General features: G+C 37.9%; 5 protein-coding genes across 9 annotated transcripts; 2 read left to right on the top strand and 3 right to left on the bottom strand.

Moving 5' to 3' along the window:
* Positions 1-220: 220 nt before the first annotated feature.
* Positions 221-1,134, top strand: LOC114759159 (transcription repressor OFP11-like). The gene is given in 2 exon segments (XM_028948259.1): positions 221-558; positions 561-1,134. Coding segments are annotated over 2 exon segments (591 nt in total). The 5' UTR covers positions 221-254; the 3' UTR covers positions 848-1,134.
* A 3,578-nt stretch (positions 1,135-4,712) lies between these two features.
* LOC114759270 (uncharacterized) lies at positions 4,713-5,632 on the bottom strand. Its single transcript, XM_028948427.1, has 2 exons — positions 5,324-5,632; positions 4,713-5,240 (listed from the first exon to the last, which is right to left on the bottom strand). Exons 1-2 carry the CDS (start codon positions 5,598-5,600, stop codon positions 5,164-5,166), a joined length of 354 nt encoding a protein of 117 aa, XP_028804260.1. The 5' UTR covers positions 5,601-5,632; the 3' UTR covers positions 4,713-5,163.
* Positions 5,633-13,311: 7,679 nt separating this feature from the next.
* LOC114759199 (uncharacterized) lies at positions 13,312-15,513 on the top strand. Its single transcript, XM_028948318.1, has one exon. The coding sequence runs from the start codon at positions 13,783-13,785 to the stop codon at positions 14,683-14,685; it is 903 nt and encodes a 300-aa protein (XP_028804151.1). The 5' UTR covers positions 13,312-13,782; the 3' UTR covers positions 14,686-15,513.
* Positions 15,514-15,889: 376 nt separating this feature from the next.
* LOC114759200 (uncharacterized) lies at positions 15,890-17,465 on the bottom strand. The gene is given in 4 exon segments (XM_028948319.1): positions 15,890-16,123; positions 16,783-16,897; positions 16,899-16,922; positions 17,035-17,465. Coding segments are annotated over 4 exon segments (498 nt in total). The 5' UTR covers positions 17,310-17,465; the 3' UTR covers positions 15,890-16,039.
* Positions 17,466-18,163: 698 nt separating this feature from the next.
* On the bottom strand, positions 18,164-23,896 carry LOC114759197 (F-box protein At4g02760). 5 transcript variants are annotated; one of them, XM_028948313.1, is made up of 14 exons: positions 23,514-23,896; positions 22,467-22,642; positions 21,764-21,958; positions 21,570-21,680; positions 21,068-21,153; positions 20,872-20,993; positions 20,124-20,188; positions 19,960-20,032; positions 19,818-19,880; positions 19,630-19,694; positions 19,478-19,552; positions 19,087-19,347; positions 18,730-18,928; positions 18,164-18,596 (listed from the first exon to the last, which is right to left on the bottom strand). In XM_028948313.1, exons 1-12 carry the CDS (start codon positions 23,832-23,834, stop codon positions 19,140-19,142), a joined length of 1,560 nt encoding a protein of 519 aa, XP_028804146.1. In that variant the 5' UTR covers positions 23,835-23,896; the 3' UTR covers positions 18,164-18,596; positions 18,730-18,928; positions 19,087-19,139. The 5 variants fall into 5 exon arrangements, with proteins under 5 accessions (XP_028804146.1, XP_028804147.1, XP_028804148.1 ...); XM_028948314.1 differs by having other exon boundaries at positions 18,730-18,941; XM_028948315.1 differs by having other exon boundaries at positions 18,730-18,946.
* Between the last annotated feature and the right edge of the window lie 3,126 nt (positions 23,897-27,022).

Below are 27,022 nucleotides of genomic sequence, written 5' to 3' on the forward strand. Positions count from 1 at the left end.
TGAGAGTTCGTAAAGACCATGGGCCCACGTACGAGACTGTTTTCGTTGAGTATTTAATTTACAGCAGTCAAAGTCGCCAGTCAGTCAACGTTACAAAAATCACGACCAGCAGATTTTTCTCGATCGACACATCTCGTTCGTTGTACACCATGAGTTTGATTAAAAACCCGGTTATTATTTCGACATCGCAGGTACATATGGAGGGACAGCCTCATTATTGTGGTGTTGTATCAAGAAAGAAGAGTGATAATAAGATGCGAGACATAGTTGGAAGAAAGCTCAACTTGTGCTTCTCAAAGATGATGCGCCCATTTTCACCAGAATCTCCTCCGAATCCTACGAGCCTTAACTCTGAGTCATCCCCAGATGATCATCCCTCTTCATCGTCTCCATCCTCCTCGTCAGTTTTGATAAAGAACTTCAACACGCTCTATGATCACACCTTTGATTCCTACGAGCCCGAAGCAGAACCGGCCGACTTGGCCATCGCCTTCGCCTCCGAACGCTTCTTCTTCTCGTCTCCTGGTCGCTCCAACTCAATCATCCAATCACCGTCGTCCCTGAGCACCCTCTTACCTACAAGCTCTTCACAAACAGCGTGGCCGTGCCGACGTACTCGCCGGACCCTTATATGGACTTCCGAAGATCTATGCGGGAGATGGTGGAGGCGCGTCCCGAGCTGATGGATGTCGAATCCAACTGGGACATGTTGCAGGAGCTTCTCCTATGCTATCTTGCTCTTAATCCGAGGTCCACCCACAAGTTCATTGTGGGTGCTTTCGCAGATCTTCTCGTGACCCTCACGCTGCCATCGCAGGAGGAGGCCGCCGGCGGTGAAGGATGTTAGATTAGGTTGTTGTTCATACATGTCTATTGATATTAATGAAAATGGAACGTGGGTGCCAGATAATGATTGTCCAATCTGCTTCCCACTGGTTTTCATGTGGGGAACCTCAAACTTGGTCCCCTCACCCCCATCCATCCATTGTCGTCTTCTCAATCTCAAACTCTTGTCCTCCATCACTTCCATTTTCCTTTTCTTAAACTTCTACTGTTTTGGTCTGGCTTTCAATTTGAGGCTGGGTTGCTCCTATATATTAGTTCATCGCTTGTGATGATTCTATCGCCTTTTCTTAGCTAAAGAAAGCAGTGACTGACTTGGATTCTTTCATAAAATTATTTAATTCTGAACTAATTAAAATGACCGAATCAAAACTTTTATCGGTGTTGCTATCATCTACATGGTTCCAGATAACAAATTCTGGGTGTGACTCTGGTTTCTTCTTAGATCTTGACTCGTGATTATTAAAACCCTCGGAGTCTTCATTAAAAATGTAAAGCTTTCAGAATAAGCAGCTATTAATTGGTCGGATTTATTTATTTGGTTGTGGGCGGTAGTGAAATTATGAACGGGCAAGAACAAGCCTATCGCTTACTCTGCTTTTGAATGCTCAGAATCGCTGCATCGAGACAACGGATAGCCAGCAAAAAGCCAGATACAAAACAATAATATAATCACTGGCAGACGCAGAAAGAATCGGGGAATCTCAATTTTGTCTCCTCTTTATTCTTTTTAATTCAATCGGATGAGTGGGCATGAGCCAAGCAGAGGATTCACTCAAGTGTGTCCTTTTTTTAATCTTCCTTCCAAGAAGATTCAGTCACACTGAAAATAGCTATTGTTGCCTGAATTTCCTGTGAAAACAGAGGCAGCATGTGGAAGGAGTTAAAGCCTAAAGCATTGTGTGTGATCTGCAGTTGTGTTTTTCGTGTTTCATAATGTGTTTTCTATAGAGTACATTGTCGCATATGCGTGAAGTAGAGTTCACGAACGTCGATTTATGCGACAAAATTTGTCAGATTTATTTTTTTAAGAAACTTTTAACCGAAAGTCTGAAGTGGAGTTCTATTGGATAACAAGAAATGGATCTAGCAATCATATGGCCCCAGGTCCTCATATAGCCTACTACAAGTTTCAGCCCAATAACCATTCGGCACAGTATAGTAACATTATCTGCAGTTACTCCTTTTTTTTTTTTTTTGTGAATAGAATTCATCGAAGGAATTTGGTCATTGGGTGATGAAGCAGAGGTAATTATAGCTGGATTATCAAGATTAAGTTTAAGTGGAAATTCAAGATGCACTAATCGACTTGGAAGGCATGGACCGTCAGATTGATCAACGGTTATTATGGAGAAACGAGTAAGCTACTCATCCCGAAAGATGGGCAGAAAAGATGTTTATCTCTGGTCAGATTTCTGACCAAAACTGTTATTGATTCATTTATATTGAGAATTCTTGTACAGAAAAAACAAGAGGTTGAGCAGTTAAAAGAATATCAGCTGGATTCACAACAGAAGCATCGCTACGCTTTTATTCAATTTAAAATACAATAACCATGGGGAACTATAAAATACCCAATCCTCCTGACCTTCTAATTCTAATCCCACCCTCGCAAGAAATAATAAAGTATGGAAGTAGAAGAATGCATATCCTATCGAGACATCTTCATCCAAGGTAAGATCGCTGGGCTTCTCAAGCAACAATCTCCACACCATTAGAATTAGGAGCATGCTAATTTTTTATGTGTCCTTTCTTTTGAGATACTCTTCTTCCAGAAATGTTGTTTCTCTCCGGTTCTCTAATCGCTTCTAAGATCTAAGCCCCTCCCCCATTTTTCATAGAACCTATTTCTACAACAATGTTTTGGCTCTGCCAAAAGTGAAACTAAAAACCACAAGCGCAAAATTCCCATTTATTAATAACCCAAACCTTCGGGTCTAGCGTAGAGCAACTCATCTAACAAGCCCAAATGTATTTTTTAGGAGAACTACATCAAATTCGGGCAGTGAACGATATTGTTTGGAGAGGGAAACAAAAAAGGAAAATGGAGGAAAGCAAATGAATATTGAAGAGAACGATCAAAGCAATATCAAGATCATAGCTTACCAATGCACCAATTGCAAGAAACTCTATAAACAATAAACCCTGGGAAGTTAGGCAAAGAATTAGATGCGTCCGTTGATGAGAAGAGACCTGTCATTGAGGATTTGTGTTGGAATTTGGAAATTGGGGTTTTGAAGGATAGAGAAAGGGATTAGTAAAAAACACAGACATGCCAGATCCGAATGCCAACGAACATGATTAAAGTTGCGTTTTGTAGAGGAAAAATTAGTGAATTACCCACCCAATCTTTGAGTCTGAGTAGACTCCTATCTTCTAGTTAAGAAGAGAGAAGAGAGAGGAGTAAACTCCTATCACGAAATTTTATATTTTTTTAAAAAGATTACTTGAACACCTTGAATAAAAAATAAATTAAAAAATTTACTTTTGTTTTAATTTGACTTATAAATTATAAATTATACCACTCAAATTATAAACATTAAAGTTTGACTTATAAACATGAATTATTAAATTAAAATTAAAAATATATAAATTTAATTTAAAAATTCGAATTTTTTAGATCTTACTATATTTATTTTTCATTTGAAATTCATGATAATTAATTGTTTCTATTTTTGTACAACATTTATAGATTGAAAAAAATATACCAACCTGATTGCATGAGGTTGTTAGAGTGGAGAAGGCGGATTTTAAGGTTTAAACTTGTATATCTTATAAAAGTACTGAATAAAGTAACACGTTAAACATGAATATTGTATGGTTTTCCTTAAAATTCTGATAACGAGGCTACTTACAACTCATGGATAAGATGACCTTTTCATGTAATGTAACAGGAAATAAACCATACATATCACAGTGGCGTGAATGGTATCTGGCGGTAAAAATGATAGTTTAAAGATATTTCTTTTTTCTTTTTTTTTGGGTGACAAGTTTAAAAATATTTCATTCTTCAGCGCGCCGTTTTTTAAGCATTCATTTGTAATTTATGATTATAATTTTAAGTTAATATTAGTATGATTGCTTTCACGCCAAGCAAAGGATGCCGGGGTACCATACTGCCCTTTCCACTCACAAGGGTGAAAAATCCTTCGATAAAAAGGAAAAAATAAATCCTTCCACTTGCTTATTCTGCTCAACAGGAAAACCAGCACGATGAAGGCAAACCCGAACCCGCCAGCGCGACAACCTTTGGATTTGATCCATAACTCACCCCGAACCGGAACCCCATGGTTCGTGAAAAGTGCCCTAGCTGTTGGACCACTGTTTGCTGATCTGCTTAAGCCGGCCGTCACCGTAGGAAATCGCGAAGGAAGCCAAGAATAGATCTGCGATCGCAAAGAGGGGAGAGGGTGTCACCCTCGACAATGGAGGTGCTGACGACAGAAGAGATCGGCGGCGTCGGTTGAGAGACGAGCACGTTAAAGAAAAAGAGCAGTCAAACAGCAAGGGTCGGCGACAGAGAGAAAGGGTGATGGAGAAAAGTATGGTAGTGCTGTAAATAGAAAATGCATCCCCAGGAATAACCAACCACTGCTACGGTTCATGACTCATGAGAGCGATGCTCATTGTAGGCATGGGAATGCTCTGTTCCCACTAACGAAAACTACCGTAAACCAAACAAACAGGGCCTTAGAGCATCTTGCTTAGCAATTAAATATTATCCCAGCAATTTTTTTTTCTTTTAATTATTGTATATACTTGCGTGTTGATTTTGAGGTAAGAATATGATGATGATGGACCGACTGTGGAAAAAGGTTAGTAGGTGCAAGGGGAATACATAAAAACTAAAAGAAAAGAAATCAAGGAGATGGGTAAATAGAGAATATCCTTTTATTTTAGGGTCTTGCTTCACTATTGCTTTCCATCTTTACAGACGATTTCAATTTTGTATGATTTTGAAAATCTTTACACTGAAAAATCCTTTGCGATTCAGAGGACATGTTCAAGCCCAAAAATCTTCTCCTTCACCACTTCCAGCGAAACACATTAACAGCAGACATGACCTATTTGACTACTGAAAATGGAAGAAGGCAGAGCTCGTCTAGAAAGCCGATGAAACCATTTCCACGGGTGCTCTCTTGTACTGAAAAAATCCAATCACCGAACACAAAAAGAAAAGGCCTAGAGCACGCAAAGTGAAAATGCAGTGTTATTGTATGTACAAGAAGGATAAGCCGCCCAGACACGTGCTTCCTCTTATGATTAATGCCCGGAGAAATCACTTGGGCTGCGAAGAAGCAGAAACAGAGCCAGACTCCACTAGGATGGACCAAAGAACATGAACATCTTCGCAGGGCAGGACTTGACATCCTTGTATAAGATGTATATCCCTGTACCTGTCGCACAATGAAAACCCAGATCTTAACATAACGGTACGAAAAACTAAAAGATGTTCTAAAGAAAGATGAGAGTGACGTACCTTTTCTGCGGGTTGAATGGAGACGATCCCAGAGCCTCTTCAAAGGGGTGAGGAGGGACTGGAACCATGCCATGTCAGGCGAGGGTTGGGTGGATGGTGAGAACAAAATGGTGAGCAGTTTAAAATTGGGAGGGTGGGTTTGCTTAGAGAGGAGTAACTTGAATACTACTGTTTCCCACGACTCATTTTCAGTGTGTTCATGCAAGAAAAACCTGCCCACTTGGTGCTCTGTCTCTGTCGCACATTTTCTCCCTCGCTTGCACGAGCCAACCCCCATTAGTATAAAAATCAAACCCTCTCTCACAGCCTTCACGCTTCCTCATTAATTCTCCTAATTTCTGCGAATCGTGTCTCTCAAGCCAAACTGTCTCTGCTTTTCTACGTCCGCTTCATGCGCTTTCTTATTATGTGCGGCTTGTACAAGAGACGTTGTTTACAGGGAAGATTGCAGCTTTAGTCCAATCTAGACATTTTTTGGTGAAAACACAGTTTATTCCATATTATCGTGATAACACAAAACAGAAGAATGTAAGCTATCTTTGATTTTTTGGGGGGAGAAAACAATAATCAAACAGAAGCATGTGGTCATTATTAAAGAGGAAACACATGAAGAGGGTAAACCAGAAAACTGGTAAAGGCGTATGACTTATTCCGGGTCGAGATTGAAAGTTTGGGACATCTCAAGGAAAAAAAAAAGTTTGATTTGGTCAGGTGCCATTTGCGCTGATTAGATTTGGGCAAGATAGGTCATTGGTGATGGTTAAATCTAGCTAGCCCTCCTGGTCTCTAATCTATTTGCATCATGGTTTGTTCTGAATCTATAACCGACCATAATATTTACTAATTGTTTACAGATTTCTAGATGAAAACGTGTTGGTCGAAGTTAAATCTCGTGTCATGGGTTGCCAGCTTTCGGTCAATACCAACTCTTGAAGCCGGAGAGAGTGAAAAACCGCAAAAACTAGACTCTTTCAAGTTTTGAGATACGGAGGAGTCTGGCAAGGCAACCCTTAATATGCTTTATGTCCGAATTTGTAAAATTGTTTTAAAAAACTAATCTAAACACTCTTTAGAATGAGGAAAAAACGATTTTGCAGATGAGAACCGTCATTTTGTGCCTGTGAATAAAAGACAATACAACTAATATCAATCAACTAATCATATTAAAGACAATACTTTAATTTTACGTGGAATTTTTATTTGATCTCTTAACTTTAAAAAATAATTTTTAATCATTTAATCTTAAAATTGTTATAAAAAATGATAATATTGAGATATTGAATGTTGATAAAATATTTTCAACTACTACATATTGAATTTAATTTTCAAAACAGGTGTGATTGTTCAAAAAAAAACTTCATTTAAGACTAATATTTTAAGATTAGGTGATTAAAAAATATTTTTTAAAATTAATAGACCAAACTGAAATGATTAAACTTTAACCATATAATAAATATTAGATTTCTCGATTTTAGTGGCGTGAAAAAATACTGCATAGAGCGTGTATTTAAAAAGATGAGGAAACTTAGAGCAGAACCATTCATATGACTCAACTCATATACTCTTTCCGGTCCTTAATATAAGACCCACTTATTGATTTGGTTTTGGTCCTAAATATAAGACCCATTCTCATATTTTCAATTTTCTCTAAATTACCCCTATAGATATTCCCTCAACATAATCAAGTAGAAGAGGGGATGTGGTATTAAGAAATATTATTATGGTGTTTTAGGAAAATGTCACTTTTTTATAATTAACTAACTTACCTAACTTCTTTAATCTAATCAAATTAGTTAATGGGTCTTATATTAAGAATCAGATGAGTATTATATATTGTACGAAATTATATACTCCTCCGGTCCTAAATGTAAGATCCTTATACACACTAGTATAAAGGTATTACATTTAGAAGCGGAGGAGTAATTCTTTTTTGTTGCTTTGAACCTTAAGAAATCGCATCATTCGTTAATTGTGGATAGTATGGTGAAATGAAACATCCTTTAAATTACGCGGGTGCTGATGATGATATCATATTATCATAAGTTAGCGGTGCTAGGTGCATGGCTGGGCCTGAATGGAAACTACCCTACCAGGCCGAAGGAAAGCGCCATCTGATCAAATCAGCAGTCCATGTAATTCCCTATTGCCCTTGGCCTTGTACCTTTTAGCTCCGCTATTTCAATTTATTTTCACACCGTTGCATTTTTTTTTAAACTATAAGACAATTTTCACCGTTGCTCGTTTGGGAATTATGGTCCCTTTGAATTGACAGAAAAAAAAATTATTTTTATAAAAAATTTAAATTAGATAAAAAGTAAATTGGGTAATGTAATTTATATTTGAATTGACTTTTATCAAATTAATTCGTAAAAATAAAATTTTTTGGATTATAACTGAATAAGTAAATTTATTAAATAATAAAAAATATAAATTAACACAATACAATAATTTTAAATTGTTATAATAGGAAGAATTTATATTTAATAAATAAAATATTTAAATTAGAAATCATAGTAATGTGAAAAAATTTTAACCAAATAATATTACACACTATTAGACATACTTTGCCCAATTTATGTAAATATAAAATAAAAATAATATTAAAAATTAAAAAATATTTTAAATAAATTGTGTTAAAAATTATTTTCATTTAAGATGGCATCAAACATAAATAAGATAAAATTGGTTGGGAAACACAAGTAATATGCAAAGAAGCATTGACTTTAAAAAGCTACTGTTATATAAGTTATAAGTAAGTTTTATGTGCTTTTATAAACGTACTTGAAAAAAATAACTTTTGACCCAGAAACAACATCGGTCAAAAGCTTATTGAACATATGAAAAATTGACAATCGTATGGGTTCAAAAATAGCTTATAAGCACTTCAATCCTGATGCCAAAAACATAGGGCCACTATTCCCGTCTGAAATTAATACAAGAATCACATGAATCTCAGGAAAGTGCTCCTCAAATTTCATCACAGAACACACGACGCAACCATCAATCTGCAAAAAAAAAAAAGTATTAGTTTCCTTTGAAAATCCCACATATGTTCAACTTAAAAAAAAAAGAAGAAGAAAATCCCACATTCGAAATGCTCTGGTTTTCAAAGGAATTTTCCCCTTAAAAGATGTTTAGACCAAATCATTTTCCCTTTATTAGAAATTACTTTTCCTGAAATAAGTAGCACTCCATGCGCATTCCCTGCTATAAATAATACGTTACATTTGCATCTATTTTAACTAAAATGATAATTTTGACATATACTTAAACAGTGGGAAATAATAATTTATTATGCTATAAATAAATTAATTCTATTCATGCAAATAAAAAAAATCAAAATGAGAATAACATGGAAAATAAATTTTTAACTAACATAAAGAATCATACAGTGGCTCGGCCAAACAGTAGTAAATGATGCAGGCCTTTCGGCAAAAAGCAAAGAAAGAAAACGTACGCCTTTATTTAATGGGTGAGGGTGACCCGTTCTGCCGAGAAGGACCCGGTAGTCCAAGTTTTGGATGGGACATTGAGGGGAAGAACAAAAGATCACATGGCAATTCGATTTAGGGGCCGAATCCCACAACCTCACAAATAACTATTTAACTCGAGAGCGTTTTGGGCCTGATTTCTGCGCATGCTCACAGAATCCATGGGCACCTAGTGATCAGCAACCAAACGATGTCGTTTCTTAAATGTAGAGGGATGTGAGCAGTTGAATGCAAAATATCCTGTTCGTTGACTAAATTAGGGGGTTTAGGTTTTTCTTTTTAGGTACAACTAGAAAGCTCACCAAAACCAATACACATATTCACACTCAGAAAACGCTTATAAAATTACTTATAGATTGCCTATTAATAAGGTCTTTATATTAGAAATGGGATTTAAACTTAGTGAATAAATTATTACTGTCGGTTAGTCTAATTACGTTAAGAGAATTCTACAAGCGGGACAAGGAAGGGAAGGGAAGTGGAAGGTATGAGATTGGCATCCTGCGGCGTCCGTAACAAAATGAGAATGTCAGAGACAAGTTTGACCGGCCATGCACCCTCACTGCTACTCGCATTTCATAAGAATTAACGCCTCACAGGTTCAAACTTGAAAGACAAGTCATCGACACCAGCAACCCATTTGGAAGATTTGACTTTGATATAAAATTTTATACCATCATTATTTTTCATAAAAATCTAAACTCTTAAAATTTTAAATTATGGGCATAAATTTTTTTTTTTTACCAGGGGCCTAAAATTTTCTTGAAGTTCATGTTCAGATAAATCATATCATATTACGTTATTTTATTAAAATACCAAGCAAATTAACAATGGGGTAGTTATTTATAGTAAAATAAAGGGAAAATTGCAAACACAAACCCCTAATATGTAAAATTATGATATGTGATCCTTAATTTGAAAAATAGCAAATAAAGACCTTAGTCTCGCTTTTACAAATATGAAATTGTGATAAAATGTCTGAAATACCCCTTAACCAAATGACAAGTTGACTATGAGAAATGATAAGTTCATTTTAACGAATGACTACTTTAGTAGACCAAATCACAAGTTGGCTTAGGGGCATTTCAGACATTTCACCCACATTTCATATTTGCAAATGTGGGGTCTGGTTCTTATTTGTTATTTTTCAAATTGAGAGTCCTAAATCGCAATTTTATATATTGAGAGGTATTTATTTGTAATTTTCCCTAATAAAAGTTTCATGAATTTATTGTAAAATTTCAAAAGTTAAATAAAATGTACGTATACAGCCCAAACTCAAGAGTTCATGTATAATTCAGTACTGAAAAAAAAAAGAATTATCCGCTTATTGTACTTAAATTAGAAAAAAATATAAGATTAAAAGGTATTTGGGTGAAAATTAAATTATAATTTTAAAAATAATATTACGGTATATAAAGTAAACGTATGAGAGAAATTTCATCTACATGAAAGTGCTTTTGAGGGAAATTAAACACCCACTAAATAAGCAGTATCTTTTTACCGTTCTCTCCTGGTCAAACGGTGTCTGTTCAGAGTAATCGAATATTGATTAGACGATGTGGCAAGTCCACCACATGTTCATGTCGCCGGACATGATTTTTTATGTAAATTTTTTCCATAACATTTTTAGTCTTTAAAAAATGATTAATTTCTCATCTTTTTAACAAACTTCGGGAATATTTCATATCCTGTTGAAGAGGCTTAATTAAGAAACTACATGCTCATCATTTGAATCGAAGAATGAAACGTTTTTAAAAAAATAACCGAATAACCAGATTGAAAAGTCACAGTTAAAACTTAAAACAACTAAAATGGGGGGAAAGAAAAAGTGAGCCCAGCAAAACTGATAATCTCCTCAATAGTTTCTCATAACGGGGGAAAGAAGATAACTAAAAAATAACAAAAACCAGACGATGCCGATGAAAACAGCGAAAGGTGACTAAAATTTACAGTGGATATGTTGGTAAGGGGAATAATAACCGAAATGTGCAGACAAGCGCAGGAGCAGCGGCACCTGAAATCTCGGAGACAGCATCAGTAAAAATGTGGAAATACCAACAAACCCGCTTAACTATATTTACTTTGGCTCCGCCTTTATGATTTTGACAGACACTGTTATTTTAACGAAGCAGTAAAAACAAACTGTAAGATCGAGGTTGTCTTCGCCCCGTGACTCTTCTCTCTCTTTCCATTACCTTTTAGCAACTTAAATATTCTCTCGGACCTCAACGATGTTCACTCGGGGCTGTCGCATGATTATATCTGGCCAGCTAGCTGCTTCCTAAATCCATGGGGAGGCCTCCTGTGAAGGCAATATGAGGAAGGCCTACTCTTTAATAATCAAATCAAATGCAGAGAAAAGAAGGGATATTGTATTTGATGCGACTGAGAATTAATGGCGAGGGACCACAGGGGCCTGAATGCAGTGTGTAGAAGCAGAACATATTTCTTGCAAGTTGGCTGCCTTAAAATGAATCCCCACATCACACGTTTCTGTGGATGCGGTGTTAATTGTGGACAGGTACCTTTGCATTACATGACTTGGGCTTTTCATCACATGGACGTGTGGAGGCATGGGCGAGTGATCCCAGATCTTGGTTTCCACTTTCGTCCAGTTAGGTCTCTGTTTGTGCTCCGCTTTTAACCCTTTCGTATTTATTCTTTTCCCCTCCACCTCGGAGGACAGTGACTACTGTTCCCCCCACTAACAAAGTTAACATTAACCTGCATTTTCAAGCAATGTTTTTTGTCTCTCACACTTTTCCTTTCCCTCTAATCATTCCATTCCTACCCATAAAATTCTTTCTATGTCGCGGCTACACTGAGAATATATTGTCTTTTCTTGGACGAGCTTTTTAAGATTCTCAGGCACTGCTAAGCGGTGGAGATGGCCACGTTCCTCGTCTTTGAATTAAAGTTAATGACTTTGTTTCCCAGTTAAAACTACGTATGGCAATTAATGGCTATGTTGAGATCGTTCATTCTTCTTCCAGATTCCGGGCTTATTTCTAATAACGGCTCCTCACCTTTCACTAAATTCTAGCAATAAAAGTTCTGATTCTGATGGGTCCTCACCTTTCATTGTTCTGATCAAAGTTCAATTTCTGATACAGTGTTCCTTTTCTGAGTAGTGCAAGTGATGAATGCTTTTATTTTTGTAAAGGGATTGCTCCTTTCTATTTTATATCCCTATGTTCAGGATTGTAGTAATAAAAAATGTGAAGCAAAAGTGATGGAGAAGTCAGTCGTGACTTGTGTTTCATAGCCCCTCGGGTAGCTTGTGTTTCACACTCCACTGTTTTGGGGTGCATATTCATTTTGCCCGTGATACACTCTTACATTATTAAACTTTGTTCCATCCAGAACGACCGCATGAATCATGATTACATTACACCTTTCCTTCCTCTATTGACTTCCCAACACAATCCAAAGTTATCCCACTTCAGCAGTCTCATTTTTCCTTTTCTAACGAATCCCAAATGTAGACTGCTCGAAAATTCGTAAAATAACATTTTGAATTTGAAATACCCAGGTACAAGAATTCAGTGGCTAATTCATAAAGCATGCTCATAATATTGGGATCACAAAGACGAGCACCTATCCCCACACTGCTTCCCTTGGGTCATAGGGCAGCCCCATAGTGAAGTACTTTGTGATACAGGAGTGTCAGAGAGAGTGCAAAATCACAAACGCCAGCGAAAGGTTTCTTCTCTTTATTCATACAGGTAAGGGAAAAAGATTAAACAGTCAAAGAATGGCATCAAGCAGTAGGGCCGTGCACAGTGTGATTGCCCCCAAGGTGGGGGTACCTAATCTTGGTTGGTTAAAGAAAGATGATCCATCGTGTCATGATTTTAATTATTGAACATGATGGTCAAACGGCCTGCCTTCTGCCACTGCAGCTCATGCGATCGACTCTTTCTGAACTTTGTTTTCAAAGCCAGACGGTTTAATACAACCCAGGATGGGCCCAGAAGCCAGTTGCAATGAATGGATCAACATGATAATTAATTAATGAGATGATTTATTCTTGAAGCAACCAAAGATTCTATAATTAAAAGTAATTCTCATTATTGATAGTTTACTTTAGTTTCTCGATTAGTAATACTGTTTTGATTAGTTGAAGAGTCGCTCGCTTGATCAAAGCCATTTTACTCGGTATTTACCAGCGTCTCACTCCGTAATCATTGATTCCGTTACTCATTTTTTTCCAGTAAATTAAAAAAGAAGTGCGTAAGAAAATTTCTGATACGGGTCCTGTTAGTTTTCAGTGACGTTAGTTCTCTATTTGCTGTGTGATTTGAACCAATTCGGATCCCGCGGAATGTGATATTTTTCAGTTAATCAATTTTACTCTTTGATGATATTCCCACGATTATTTAGAGCAGTGACAGAATTATCATTTTCTATTAAAAAAGTGGGCCTTTAATTATTCAAAGTAACAAAAAGACAGAAAGAAAAGAGTATAAGATAGTAGCCTTTCCAGCAAACACCCAGTTGTGAATTCGCTTCATGCATAGCCAATTCAAGGCTCCTCCTTAGTCTCAGCCCCCATGTGCTTAAAGTGGCCTTTCCTTCGCGTTCTTTTCACTGCCCACTACGTCGTATTCCTGCAATCTCTCTCTTCCCCCCCCCCCCCCCCTTTCGCTTTAGTTATTACCCGAGCTAGTCTTCCTACACAAACAGAATTGACAGGTAGAGCAAATCTACCTTTCGCCTTCTCTTTCTACTCTCTCTTTTGTATCCCACTCTGAAGATATAGATACCCAGCTAAAAAATGAAGATTTTAGGAGCTGATCTGGTCGCGTGAGTCCAACTCGAATCGCCAAAGGTTCTTTTTACATATTCTATTTAATCTCCATAGGCGGAAAAAGGATTATCAATTCAGAATCAGGTTGCTGCTCCCTGAAACCAGCGAGAGAAGTTAGATTAGAGGTCAGACACCAGTTTCCTGATCGTGTTACCATGAGGGAATTTCCTTCTTGCTTCGGTGAAAATGGTGTTCAGGTTGCTGATTCATCCTCATCAAGCACCGCCTCAAGAGCAGCTCAAAATGTGGTGACTTGTGTCTATCAGTGTAAATTTCGCGGCCGTTCTTGCTTAATCACAGTTTCATGGACAAAGAACCTGATGGGTCAAGGCTTGAGTGTTGGAATAGATGATTTACGCAACCAATGCCTGTGTAAGGTTGATATAAAGCCATGGTTGTTCTCTAAAAGAAAAGGGTCCAAGAATCTGGAGGTCGATTCCAGCAAAATCGACATATTTTGGGACCTAAGCTGCGCAAAATTCGGTTCAGGGCCAGAGCCTTTGGAGGGATTTTACCTGGCAGTTTTGTTCAATCACGAGACGGTATTACTGCTCGGGGATCTGAAGAAGGAAGCAAACCGGAAGATTGAGAGTGACTATGCTCGCTCCGATGCAGTTTTCATAGCAAAGAGAGAGCACATTTTTGGGAAGAAGTTTTACGGAGCAAAGGCTCAATTTTGTGACAAGGGGCAAGTGCACGACGTGACGATAGAGTGCGACACAGTGGGGCTTAAAGATCCTTGTTTGGTGATACGAATTGACAGTAAGATGGTGATGCAGGTGGAGAGACTGAAGTGGAAGTTCAGGGGCAACCATACCATATTGGTGGATGGTGTTCCAGTGGAAGTGTTTTGGGATGTACATAACTGGCTGTTTGGGAATGCCATGGGCAATGCAGTGTTTATGTTTCAGAGCTGCATTCCCACTGAGAAGCTATGGCCAGGCCACTCTGTTTCGGATCCTTCTGTCTTGAAATGGGCTTACTCTCAACATTTTAGAGATTCCCAGTTGCAAGGCCTTGGATTCTCTCTCATTTTGTATGCTTGGAAGAATGACTAGTCAATAAATACATATACAAAGGGAGAGTTGTTATATTCTCATTGTCAAGTCTCGAAACTGATTTTACCAGGCATAGATTTCAATTATGATGTGACCACATTACATGATGATACTGCTATAGTGTAGTCCTTCCTTTCTTCTTTCCTTTGTCTCTGCATGCCACTTTTCGATCACATCCATGCCTGTCCTGCCCTTCAATCCTAAGATAATTTAGCAATGTAGTATTTTTCATGTATGAATTCCATATTCTGCTTAAGCACGAGCTTTATACTGATGAATTCTCTTTTACATTTGTACATGGTGTTGGTGATGAACTCCCGCAAAAGAAGCCAACTCAAAAATTTTGTTTTCTCTTGGATCTGCTGCTGCTGTTAGCCCCTGCTTGCTGATTAGTCTATATTAAAGAGATCGAAATTTACATGCCTTGGTCCGCAATGCCCGGAAAATCGATTTCCTTTCATTCAAGTGAATACACAATCTTCTGCCTCTTTAAGGATTCGGATTTTCCTACATCATTGTAAAAGCTACTTAAAAGTCTGGTCTGATGTCGGATAAGGCCGATAAAGAGCAATTATAGCTCGAGAAGAAAAGCAAGATAATTCAAGATAAAGCTCCTGAGAAATAATACCAGCTTCCTTACAAAGGAAGGGATGGCTCTTCCATGACAACGAGACTAAAGCCCTTTGCCTCTAAAGTCAAGAACAAAAGTGATAGAAGCGATAACAGCTTAGTCGTCCACTATTGGTAGCGTGGGACTGAGCGTGTGTAGCCTAGACAAGAAGCAGTCATAAGCTTTTTAATCAATATTGTTGGAAGAGAGGCCCGTAATTTCCAGCGCCATTTATGTTAGGTGACTTTCTTTTTCACATAATTGCACAGGGTCTTGCTAGCTTAATCCTATCTTCAAAGGCCAACCCACATATAAATGCGCGCACAGAGAAGCTCATGAGTCAAGACTACTGGATTTTATATTTAATTTTGTTAAAGTTCGACGATATTCTTTATTATATAAAAATCCAAAACCTACACTTCCATTTGAAACATTGACTACACATCCCCAACTTCCTTCCCTCGGATCCAATTCTTAACACACAAATTCCAGAAAGAATTCTGAGTGGTGATTTAACTCAGCAAAGAGAGGAAGTAATTCTGAAGCTGTACACGTCCACCCAAAGCACGGTAAGACAAGGGAAAGCACCCAGGATAAGAGTTATTTGTAAAGATATGCCTCTTGATTTCTATGCCTGAAAACCTGTTATATTGTATTTGAATACGAGAATATCAGAATACACTCAATACAGGCAGAGGTAGTTACAGCAAGGAGAAAAATAAGCACAACAACGAATCATCCAAATCACTGCTTCTTCTTACGACCAAATGTGTCTTCTACACCACTTGTAACTCTGCCTCTCCGCTCAGCAATCATTTCTGAATATCCCTGACAAAGAATAAATATAGTTTCGTTAAGATAAACTCTTTAGCTTACTTTTCTCTTTCTGCTGCGTCTTATCTTTTAAATTGAATGAAAGTGTAGCAGAAGCTACTTCCAGATTCTAGATCACTGATCATGCGCAAATCAAGGGTGATCTCCGGTAATATCCTTGGTACTATTGTCCCTCATTTTGTGATTCGGAGAAACACAAGAAATGAATGATTGTACACTTATTGTAAGCTGCCTAGAATATTAGCAATGTTTCATTTGCAATAAGACATACAAATAAAATCAAGCACTTTGAATGTTGTCTTGTTACAGACATCTTGGACATGTCCATCAGCACGTCCATATCAACGTATTAGACTTCGGAAGTAATCGGGGAATATAAACCCAATCTCATCTCAGAAACCCATCGGATTAATGTAAATAAGCCACAGAAGGAAGGAGAGTCAGATACAGAACAAACTTTTAACATAAAATACTTATTTGCGTTCATGTCAAAGAATCTACATTTTGGAAGGGGAAAAATACGAAAAAGAAACAAATCCTTTTTTTAACGCAGGGCATGGAGCTTTAAATAATACGTTCGGACGATACCAGGTCCAGCTAAGCTCAGAAAGAGAGATAAAGGAAGCAACACAAATTGTGACTTAATACCTCACCTTTGGATAAGAATACAGAAAGATGTACCACCAAGCGCAAATTAGTAGCAAGATGACCGAAGTGACAGCCACAGAGCGCAAAATTAACCAGCTAGCGGCAATTATTAAGATCCCTAAGGGTTATTGTCCAGGGTTGACACCTGAAAAACCAAGGATGTTAGATCCAAGTCAAGAAGGCTGATTTAAACAACAGACCATGGCAATGGTGGCTAGGACAACAAAAATAAAATAGGAACACGACAGGAGGCTCACCATGACGGTTTAGTATCCCAGACAGAGTCGTACTCGAGGGAGAGTTGGTTGAGGTAGCCTTCCATATCCTCGACGGCGCTATTTTCGTCGAAGAAAGGAGACTCCTTGGGGTCATTGGAATTGAGACGGAACACTATAGTTTTGTTGGGGATTTTTAGGGAATTGCGTGTGGAAGGCGAATGGGGATAGAGAAAGGGATAGAAGACGTGATTTTGAGACGGGGGACGATGAGGGAAGCCCAGAAGAGGAGGCGGCAATGGGGCGAGTGTCCTCATTTTCCGTTAAATATTTCTCACTCCTCAATCCTCGCGGATTCCAAGTTTCTCGCCTTCATACACCTAGATATTAAGCTGTCCCGGGTCCGCCATGTGTGCATCTGATAAGCAACGGAGAATCCATTGTACAACTTCAAAACCTTTTTGCAGATTCCTCGTGCCAAGAATTTTCCCCCTTTTTTTAAAATAAAAACAATTTGAAGTGCTGGTGAGTTAAAATTGACAAATCAGGGATTTGATCATGCTAATTTGCCCGGATTGAGTGGACCATCGGTTACATAATTGGCAGAGGAGTCTGTGTTATAGCTGGCCCAATCTCTGAACTGAAATGTCTATAATGATACATAATTACTATAGTTTTCAGTAACGTCTACATATCTATATACATTTTTTCTCTCACCAGCGTACATATCTATATACTAAAAAATGCCTAGCTATACTTTTTTTTTTGACCAAGAATGCCCAGCTATACTGCAAAATGACTGGCGCTTGTATATATATTGATTTTAATTGCGGGTAAAAAATACATCGTTTTTTTTTTAAGTGAAAACTGAAGTTCATTACTAAACCAGACAGTAAATAAGCAACAAGAGCTATCCCTCATCAAAATATCCACCAATGAAAGTTGAAACTTTTAAACATAGTAATAAAATCAAATTAATTAATTAATTATAACAGATGTAGACATGATTTTTTCAAAATACCCTCATATATTATATATATCAGTTTATAAATTTAAGTAAATTAGTTTAAAAAAATAATAAATATTAAATTAGGCAGCATATCCTCATTATTCAATCCCGTCATTTTCTCAGTCCAAAAAAATCCCATCATTTTCTATTGGCACGGACATCTGTAGTTACGAATATATAACTTGATAATTCTTTCCACATATTCTGCCTGTGCACTTCCCAGTTCGATGAAAATACACAGCCATGCACATTGACGATCTTCATAATTATATATAAACTAATCCAGAGGAAAAATGATTTCATTATTTATTTTAGCAGCAGAGGAAGAGGATATTAGCCCCAAAAGTGCCAACATATTTGCAAATGCAAATATGAAAAAATAGAACAACTAAAAGGCCAAAAGCGGGTCTGATCGGAGCTCTGCGGATCCACGAAAAATAGGCCAACTACAAAAAGTAATCCAACCTCCAAGCTTCTAGCAGATTCAGAAGTCCACAGCTGCTAAGCTTCAATAAAGACGCTGCAGAACATGGAAGTTGAAGAAAAATCCACAGTCCACAGGTCAATGTCCTGGTCCTCCGCAGCTCACCTAGTTCTTAAAACAAAAGGCACAGGCATTTAGAATTGTAGTGAGGGGGGAAAAAAGCATATATAACCGATATTGAATGAGTTTTAAAGGAAACACAGACTGCAAGTAATACAACCGACTTTAAAGCATCGTGTTGTACCATTCATTCTCGATAATTGATATTGCAGGTGAAACCAAGTATTAGCACTAGTTTCCCTGGGAAAAGGGCTTCTGAACACCTTATTTATGGGGATAAGCATAGGAGATGCAAAGACTAGATGCAACTTGTCAGCCAAAGCATTCCAAAACATCTTATCTGTTCCCTGATAAGCCTTCCATACATGAGGCCCAAAGTCAACCTACGAAACAAAGCTAACCTATCCTTGTGAATGCTTTTGATAAACAGACAGGGGGGCCTTTGGCCCCCTTGAACTAGCAAATAGAAGGGGGGGAAAAAGATTGCAGAATTTGTTTTGCATAGAGATAGACAGATAGAGGGAGAGGGAGAGGAGAGTACCGAAATTACTAAATAGTTGCGTTGTGCGATAATTGCCATAGATTGAGCATCCCCTACAAAGTAAAATAATCTATCTCATCCGAACTTTCCCCATAAATCACATAGCTGGCATCTTGACCATCCTCGTTGCCACTACCTTGATCGCTATTGTAGCTGCTCTCAGATGTACTCATAAAATTCGACCCATCTGAAGTATGGCTACTCAATTGTGATGGTAGACTTATGTCACTATTTAATTCAACGTCAAACGGCTCAACATAACTGCAACACAATACAGAAATTCAAAAATTGGTGGCTATCATAAGGGAAAATAGAAAATACTTCCATTTCCACACTTGCACACAGGATGCTTGGTTGGCCAAAGACAAAATAATTAATATAACAACCAAACCTTCCTTCTGACGGAAATTCAGCAAGCAAACACATATTAGACCTTGTTTCCAAAACCTGCTTTATTGGCATGATGCTGCAGTGGCAGAATAGAGGCCAAAACATAAGCCATCCATAAGGTTAAAATATCGTGTCCACAAAGAAAATCATTACCTAGAGTTGTAGCACCTACGGTACCAGTCACCCTCAGATGCTAAGCCTTCCCTATTGGATATGTCCTGTATGAAGGCAATAGTACTGAGAACTAATAGCAAAACTATATACCCATTCATTCCCCCAAAAAAAGAAAAAAAACAAAACAAACAAAACTGACGCATAACATATATTTCTTATGTACCCACAAGATGTACAAGGGATTTAAAATCGCCAGCAAGAATTGCCATCAACAACCTAGCAACTTCCAGCTGCACAAGTCAATTGAGTTTCAGAATGAGTTGTATGGAAAAAATATAACAATTAAATACATGTCATTACAATCGTCACCTCTTTCAGATGCATGCAATCCCTTAAAATTAAGACTTCAAGCAAAGTCCCACTAGTACTGCTTCCAAGGTTTCTGGGGAAAATAAATGAATTCTGTATCAAGAGATGAGCTTAACATGCAAAAAGGATATCAAACTTTAAAATTCCTGTAAGGAATAAATGACCTCAAGAAGTTTCCAGTGATAAAATAGGAAGTTGAAAAATCAACATACTTCAGTTTCTGAAGTCCCTGCATAGACATACACAAATATTAACAAGATAAAGCCACGGCTATATGCCATTACAGACTTTTGTATGCAGACATAAAGATGCTATAGCGGGAAATACAAGGTTTCTATTTCATACTTTAGGATAAAGTGAAATAGAAGAATTCCATCTTGGCTAAAATTCACAGTCCAAAGCAAAAATGATGGTCTCAATTTTCAAACTGACACCATTGCCAACTTATTACCTAGTGAACGACATTTGCATGCCAGCTATCAAAAAGTGAAATGCAAGCAATAGTTTTAAACTATATTTTTGCATTATCTTAGAACTGGGGGATTAAAACAATCGACTAGTTGACGTCTTCAGAGCTTAGAAAGACGTAAGTATAGCACAGCTTGACTTGTAAGATTTTTCCATCCCCACTCTACCCCCTATTGACATGAAAGGTTTATAGACAAAATAACAATGAAAGATGAAGGAATTCAACTTTATATATAGTGAAACGAGGAAAGCATATATATCTAACAAATAAATTTAATAAAAAGAAAAATCACCCAAGATCAACTGGGGGCTGGCAAAAGTTAATCAAAATCTCCAACACATGCGCAGTACAAAAATTCTGGAAATTGAAGATGACAGTTTTCAGGCCAAAAAGAAAACAAAGATAGTTTCTGTGCTTATATTTACAGAAGCATTTAAGCATACCTTAACCAATATGCGAACTTTATAATCATGTAGCTTAAACCCTCTTAGTGACAAAGAAGCTAGACGAGGACACTTGCTTACAAGGTCCATGCAGGTTGGTGTTTTCAAACTGTCATCCCTACCTGCTAATTGAAAATAGATAAGTTGACACATAAATAACCTTTAAAGTCACAATACAGATGGAAACAAATCATACCTGTTTTTGAAGACTCAAAAAACAAACGCTCGATCAAGGGGCAATTCGCACTTATTGACGCTAATGTGTGCCTCAGTTCAACATGACTGACAGTTTAGAGAAAAAGCGTCAAAAAATGATATGAAAAAAAAAAAAATCTATGAGATTCCATGAATTAGGGGAATATATGTGAGGAAGACAAAGATGCTGATGCATATTAAACGCCAGAAAAGTTGAAAGAGTAACTGAAGACTAGACATTTTAATCTTTTTTGTGCGTGCACTAAACTTTTAAAAGAAGAAAGCAACAAATACTATGACAATCCCCACTACAAAATGACAAATGGAATTCCAGAGTTTATTCAAGATTAAAATTATATTGAAAAAAAGAGGCACACGTCTCTTGAACAAAGGCATTCATTTGCCCTGTGATCACAACAATCAATCAAAGATATTCCTATGTTCAAGAGTAGTGATAAAATATTTTTAATGAGAAGAGAACACAAGAGGTGTCAAAAACATACAGCCCAACAATTTCCAGATCAAGGAGAGATGGGCATGCTGATAATGCCCCAGCGAGCGATGTGTTGTCCATTCTCTCAATATTATACAGGTGCAACTTTCTCAAAAAAGCCCTACAAAATGCAAATATGAATGTTTATAAAAAAACAGGCCATCCATCTGCACTGATCAAATACCCATGCCAAGAGCAACATACCGTGGAGCACCATTTTCCCTATTTAAAGGGGTTAAACAGGATCTTGTAAGAATGGATGACTCTCTCCCTTGTCGGGATCTCTTATCATTCCATGAGAAGCTAGATACCTCTGCAATAGTATTTCTGATGGTGTAAGCCAATGGCTGAGATCCAGGCAAAGCAGTAGCACCAGGGACCACGCCAAGCTTAAGAGACCTTATTGCCAGTCAAAAAAGACGCATTGGGAAAGATAATTAGGGGGAACAAAAAAGAGAATAACATTGCAATGTGTACTCCGAAATTTTGCAGGAAAAAATGAATGATAAATCCTTTTTTAGATTTTTTTGCAGAAATAATAAATGAAAATAATACCACAATAAACACAGAAGTAAAACCATAAAATCATTTGCAATTTTTTATAGGAAACTGCATGTGATGCATCAAATGAGATGGGTGATTCAAAAACTACGGGCGCTAATGTGGATAAGGTAGACCTTCCAAATCAAATAATCCATATCCATCCAAACATTCATTTTTATTGCTTTTAAAAAATCAAAGTGTAGTCCCTGAGACAAACAGGGTCAGCTCACCAAGTAACTACTTATATCTAATACAAATTACGTCCCATTATCATCAACTGTGCTGTCGATTAAATTGTACATTTTACATGGGAACAAAGGTAAAAATAGCACATGAAGGATCAGTGAGGCACGAAAGTCCTTACCGTAGGGCCTTTCCAGCTCGCTGAACCATTGAGGAAACTACTGCATTGTTAATCTTTGGAACAGTTGTTGTCAAATCAAGATTTGCATAGCACAAAGGATCCTTAGCGCATTTGTTAAAGAATGAACAGGTTGCTGCAGCATGGCATAGGCTCTGGGTATCAAGTATTGAAAATACCTGTAAATCATTACAATGTATCAATAATAGAAAGCTCGCTTACTTACGAAGCCAAGTCCATGTCTTAATGAAGTTTCAGAAGGCAAATAGATTCTCTCCATGAAGACCATTGAACACCGAAGTGTTGCCACAAGTAGACAAGTGTTCTCTACAAATGTTTTTTTTTCAAAGGCACCTCTAGGGCTCAGACACACAGAAGTCGTATCTAATTAAGATTGATACGAACATATTATTCGTCAACCACACAGTACAAATTTCAGAGAAGGCCTAATAAAATTATATGAAGGAAATAAAATCCGAAATGTAACAGTCACAGAAACTAGCGCCGTAAATCAGCATATCCACCGACTTAAGCACACAAAATAGGAGAATAATGTTTGCACCAGAGGAAGATAGAAGTAATAGAAATGACTTGAAAGTCGTGATGACCAGCAGTCAGAAGCCTTTAAGTAATGGTTTTGGCCTCAGCTTTTTCTGGTAAAGAAGTATACAGAAAATGCCTCCCGCCAAAGCTGATGCCCCGGGCGCTAGGGGCTGAAGCACAGGCATCATCGCATTGCGAAAAAAAATATTGAGCCACAGACGGAACCCGAAATTTTTTTTAATTTCGTCAGGTCAATTGAAAGACACATCACTACGTTATATCCATAATCACGGTGAGAAAATGACATCAAGATGCAACACGGAAATATTGTTAGATTCACATGCGAAGGGGAACGAGGGGATTGATGAGATTAATAAGAAATGAGCACAAAATAAGAGGAAAGGAACTGCCAAATGGCCAAATAAATCAATAAATAAAAATCAGAGAAAAACATGAGCATCCAACGGAATAAGAAAAAAGAATGTGGAGATATTTGAATGCTAAGACCTTGATGGTAAGGTCAGGAGGAAGAGGCCAGGCGAGGGAATTGTGGGAGGAAGCACGCTTTCTGGAGGAGTGATTGGCGGCATCGAGAAGGACGGAGCCCATTTTAAGGGCGCGATCGATGAGAAGGGTCTGATCGGCATCGGCGGGCCATGAGTGGAGAAGCCTGTCCAAGGAGAGATGAAGGGAGAAAGCGGGGAATTCAGCGAGGGCGAGGAATGCTTCAAGGAGATGGTCCACTTGATGAAGGTTTTGGAATCTAGGGTTTTGAGAAGGACAAGGTCGCTTGGCCATTGATGAGGAAGCGTGGAGCAGGGTATCCATAGCTTGAGCGGGTGGTCGAGACTGAAGAGCAACACAACAGAACAGTTACTCAGAGCATCGCCTAACCCAACAAGACCAAAATAATAATAATAATAGTAATAATGTATCGGATTCCCAGATTCACCCAGCCAACAATGCCTTTGATGAGGCCCAACTGCACTGTGTGCCAGCCCGCGCCACGTGGACTACGAATCTGCTTGCCGTCACTTCTCTTTCCTACTCTCTGTGGTGAAATTAGCAAAGCCGCGTTTTCTTTCCTTTTGTTTTATTCTTGGCTTCGTTGCAGTTGTGTGTTTTCTTATACAGGCTTGATGACTCTAACGCTGTGTTTGGCTCGATGGAGGGAAGGGGAGGGGAGGGATTTTAATCAAGGAGAGGGAAGGGTAGCTACAAAGGGGAGGGAAGGGAGGGGAGGGATTCTAATGATCTCCTGTTTGAACTGATTGGAGGGGAGGGGAGGGAGCAATTTTAATAATACCTTATTTTGTTTTAATAAAAAATTGACTATTTTAACCTCATAAAATTTAAATGAATTTTCGCACTTTTTTATTTTGTTAAGATATAACTATATATATATAAAATACAATTCACCAATTTTGATTTATAAGACATAGTCACACACTTATAGAATATCAAGATAAAAAGTCATGAGTGATATATTTCAATCAGAGAAAAGACTTTGAAGGTGAAAGAAAATACCAACAACCTCTTGGAATTAGAAGAAGAGAGAAAAAAAAGTTTACAAATGCTCACTAATTTTGTAGACAATTATCTTAATAACCTCTTGTTAGATGCTCAAAAAAACTCTCTTATGTAGAAATGTTTACGACTAATTAGAGGTTAACAAATCAAAAGGGTATATAAGGAATTAAAATATTATCTCTCATCTCCCCTCCAAAAAACCCCACTTTTGGAGGGGAGGCTAGAAGGGAAGAGGAGGGGAGAAGAATCCCTCCCCTCTTTAAAAAATATTTTAACCAAACGAGGGAAGGGGAGGGGCTTCCCTCCCCTCCTAAAAAATTACACCAGCCAAACAAGGGGAGTGGAGCAACTCCCCTCCCCTCCCCTCCAAAAATCCCGTACCAAACATAGCGTTACGTTATGTTTGGTACGGGATTTATTTGTTTTTTATTTTTATTTTAAATATAAATCTTAATTTATTTCATTTTTTATATTTATCTATTTTTTTAAGATAGTTTTTATTATAATAATAATTTTAGTCAATACATTTCATTAGCAATAATATATTAAGAAAGACAATACATATTTATTACAAATAATTGATTTGACTAGTTTTTTTAATCTATTTAAATTACCTAACTATTCAAATATAACAAATTGAAAAGAAATCATGGCTCTATCGAGAACCATATTATACGACTACTTCAACGAAAAGGAATGACTCTGGTTTTCGTTCTTCCATTAATGTCGTTGAACTCTGAATCTAAAGACTTTGTTCAGTTTTTGTGGATACGGGGAACACAGCGCGTGGGTGAAAGGAATCCAGCAGAGAGGCTGGGAGTGGGGAAAGTTAATTATGGACCAAACAATTCAGAAGACGCATACTGCACGAGTATGATGCAACCTGCGACCCCAAAACGGTGGTCGGATGAAAATCCAAAGGCTAAATGTGAACATAAGATGACGTAAACAATGGCACCGAAAATCACGAAGCCCATCCAATATTAAGAAAATATTATTCGTTTCCATCAAAGAAAAAGCCGAGGGTAACAAATTGCATATCAAGATGCTTCCGCACATAAAATAATGCAAGGGAGTGAATAAAGGGGCAGACAGACGGGGACGTGTGAGTGGATGGACCATTACCAGCGTGCACTGGGCTTGTCGGCCCAGATCAAGCCCAAGTTTCTGGCTTAGCCCAAAACGCCCTTACATTTTCCTTTCAGGCCTCGTTGTTTAATCATGTCACATTTGCTTTTAACGCGTTCCTCCCATTTCTTTATGGGCATTTTCCATCAGCGGTTTTGAAGATTCCGTACGTATTAATTTAGTACGCCGTGTCGTGATTCAGTTTTCTCTCAGACTTGCCAAGATATATATATGTATTAGTGCGTGTCATCCGCATGCTTTGTACTTTCAGGACAGGAAAAGAAAGCAAGAAAGAGCAATTGCTGGGGGGAGAAGAGGAGAGAAATGCCTCTTGACTTCATAAGTATCGTTGAAACCCTCTCTGCCTGTGATGCGCCTCATTGCCTCGCGCAGCATTACTTTTCCACGCTAATAAATTCCTTTGTTAGTGGGCAACTGATTCATCTACTGTTTCTTGTCCAATCCCCCTTTTTGATCATTTCAATGGCTACTCGGTTCGTGGTCTGATTCATCAGTTCAGAATAGTCTCCTCTATGGATTATTGGGACCTCAACACCACGTGTGCTCCCCAGTATTCCTCTCTCTTTTTGAGCACATTTTGTATCTCCGAATCATCATCAGCTTCCAGTGTCATAGAATTTTGCACGCTATGCTGGTTTCATTGGCTGCTCTCTTCTCCTGTTTGTTACGGATACTGTGTATTACAGGCCGACATGATCTGCGAGTTCCTGATTTGCTTATCTTCTTCGCTCGATTAAGCTCTGTCCACTTCCCCGGTCTTCCCTTTCTGAGCAAGCATTCATGATTATTCATCCTGTTAGCTGCCATACTATTATAAGACCTCAATATAGTGCTGCTTATCTATTTATAGCTTCCGCGGAAAAGCCTCAATTCATCCGTGATGACGTCGATTCATGGTATCATCATTCATCCGTTATCTATATCCTCGTGTCCCGAGCAGGTCTTGTGGAGAGTATACCATAGTGGGGCCTTTTGTCCTTCTCGCTTTTGGATATTTTCGAACATGTGGTTACGATACATGCGCGTGTTTCTTCTGACCAAGCTCCACTCCACGACAGCTGTGATGGGCATAAGCCCAGAGAAAGAGCTCATTCCAAAAGATTAGTCTATTAGGAGGAAGAATCTCTTGAATTTATAAACCCCACAACATTTATGAGATTCTCCAATATAGGACTCATAACAGAAATGTGATGAACATAAACCCAAGGGTCTAGCTTAATCCTAAAAGACTAGCCTATTGGGAGGAAGAGTCTCTTAAACTTATAAAGGCATCGGTTCCACTCTACGGCACTTCACTTGGTCTTTTTACTTGTCAGAATCCTCAGCAAGTAGCTCTT

This window comes from Neltuma alba, unplaced genomic scaffold (assembly GCF_004799145.2).
Source record: "Neltuma alba isolate B1F8T4 unplaced genomic scaffold, ASM479914v2 tig00010802_pilon, whole genome shotgun sequence".
NCBI lineage: Eukaryota > Viridiplantae > Streptophyta > Magnoliopsida > Fabales > Fabaceae > Neltuma > Neltuma alba.